Raw genomic sequence first — 1,938 nt, 5'->3', positions numbered from 1 at the left:
AATAAAAATAAAATAATGACGTAAGCTATCAAATTTTTTTTTGTTATCTATTTAAATGAAATAATAAAATAAAATTGAAATGAATATCTTAAAAATTTTTAATTCTAAGAATCACTAATAATATTTGCATTTAAAACGTGATTGTATGATATTAGATGAATGGTTAGTAAAATGATGTCATTACAAAATTTCATAATTAGGGTGAAAAGAAAAGTTAGACCAACAACACTTTCTTTTAAAGTTTCAGCTAACGATCAAAGTTGGACTAGCAACACTTTCTTTCAACTACCATTCTCACACCGCCCATTCTTCTCCCTCCATACGCTCCATTTATTAAGTACCCTTTCATTATCATCCATAGAGCGCACACACACACACTCCTTAGCTTCACCACAGAAACAAGAAAAAAGAGAAGAATTTTCTATCTGTTGGCTCTTTATTTCATTTTCTTTGCTTTCAGTTTCTACTCCTAATGGCTGACTTGGATCACTCCTCTAGTGATGATGTCTCTGTTGATTCTAGAGGTATTTATTCTGAAATTCATGGGTCCTTTGTTTTTGCAGTTTTCAAATCTATAAAGGCCGACTCTGATTGCTCTTCTTTTGATTTCTGCTATCTATTTTGGGGTCTTTTTCTTCTTTTCTTACCATTTCTTGATTCTAACAATAGGCTTACTGGGTTTCCTCTAGAAAATATGAAAAATTTTCTGGGTTTTTGTTTTCCTTATCAAGTACATATTAATTATTCTTGTCCTGAAACTACCCATATGAAAATAATAGCTCTTTTCGCTTTCTTTTGGGGTACCAATTGCAGAGAAATCCAGCCAAGACACTAAGCTTGAATTCACAGAGGATGAAGAAACCCTTATTACTAGGATGTACAATCTGGTTGGTGAGAGGTGTGCTTTAACTTCTTGGTTTTCTTTTTTTGTTTTTCTGTATTTTATCTTCTAGAGAAATGGATGATCCCATTTGAAAGAATTAAAGATTAATTTTGTAGGTGGTCTCTAATTGCTGGAAGAATTCCTGGAAGAACAGCAGAGGAAATTGAGAAGTACTGGAATTCAAGATTCTCTACAAGTCAATAAAATTAAAAAAAAAAAGAAAAAGAAAAAAAAAAAGATGTAAAGGCTAATTATTAGATACACCGGATGCTCTCTCTCTCACAGGAAAATATAGAAAGTGAGTGTCACATGATTGTAAGAGAGGGTGTATACACCGGTGCACCTAATAATTTCTCGGATGTAAATGGTGCTGCCTCTGTTATGTGGTTTATCACATCAGCAAAATTTTGGATCGGAGTGGCAAAGTTAAAATGCTGCAAGGGCTTAGCTAGTTTTCTTTGCCTATAAAGAAAAGAGAAGAAAATGCAGTATGGGGTTTTTATGACAATATAAATATGTTGGTAATTTAATTCTTCATTTTGGTAATGTTGTAATTTTGTAAGTAACGTGTGGGAGCTTTTCTTCTCTTTGGTGTTGTACCACGTTACTTTGGGAGAAGAATTTTGTGTCAAATATAAGACTTGACTAAATCTTTTTCTCTTTACCTAATTAATTTTAGAGTAGAATTAAATTTAGTACATTTTCCTTGCATGATATCAGATTTATCTATTTTAATATTAAGTCACTCAATAAACATATTTACTTATAATTTTCCATTTAAATTAGCTTTTACTTTTAATTTATTTTCTCTACACTTATCCATGTAAATGGTGATTTTAAGATAATTTATATAAATTAATAAATTAATAAAAAGTGAAAATATATGTAATTGTGAACTACACAGAATTATAATTATTAAGTAATTTTTTTATTTAATAACTATAATTAATATATTTATCAATCTTGTATTGACTTTATTGCAGATAATAAAATTTTTCACATTTGATTGGACTTTTGGATCCACAACTACCTATAATTTAAATGGGACAACGCTT

At 29.9% G+C, this 1,938-nt stretch overlaps 1 protein-coding gene across 1 annotated transcript; it reads left to right on the top strand.

Annotated features, from left to right (window-relative positions):
• The first annotated feature begins 267 nt into the window (after nucleotides 1-267).
• Nucleotides 268-1,547, top strand: LOC110670099 (MYB-like transcription factor ETC1). The gene is made up of 3 exons (XM_021832043.2): nucleotides 268-524; nucleotides 814-898; nucleotides 1,000-1,547. The coding sequence occupies exons 1-3, from the start codon at nucleotides 473-475 to the stop codon at nucleotides 1,085-1,087; spliced, it is 225 nt and encodes a 74-aa protein (XP_021687735.1). The 5' UTR covers nucleotides 268-472; the 3' UTR covers nucleotides 1,088-1,547.
• The last annotated feature ends 391 nt before the right edge of the window (nucleotides 1,548-1,938 follow it).

Source organism: Hevea brasiliensis, chromosome 10 (assembly GCF_030052815.1).
Source record: "Hevea brasiliensis isolate MT/VB/25A 57/8 chromosome 10, ASM3005281v1, whole genome shotgun sequence".
Classification (NCBI taxonomy): Eukaryota; Viridiplantae; Streptophyta; class Magnoliopsida; order Malpighiales; family Euphorbiaceae; genus Hevea; species Hevea brasiliensis.
Note: the sequence above shows the minus strand (reverse complement) of the source record. Positions and strands in the feature narration are given on the sequence as shown.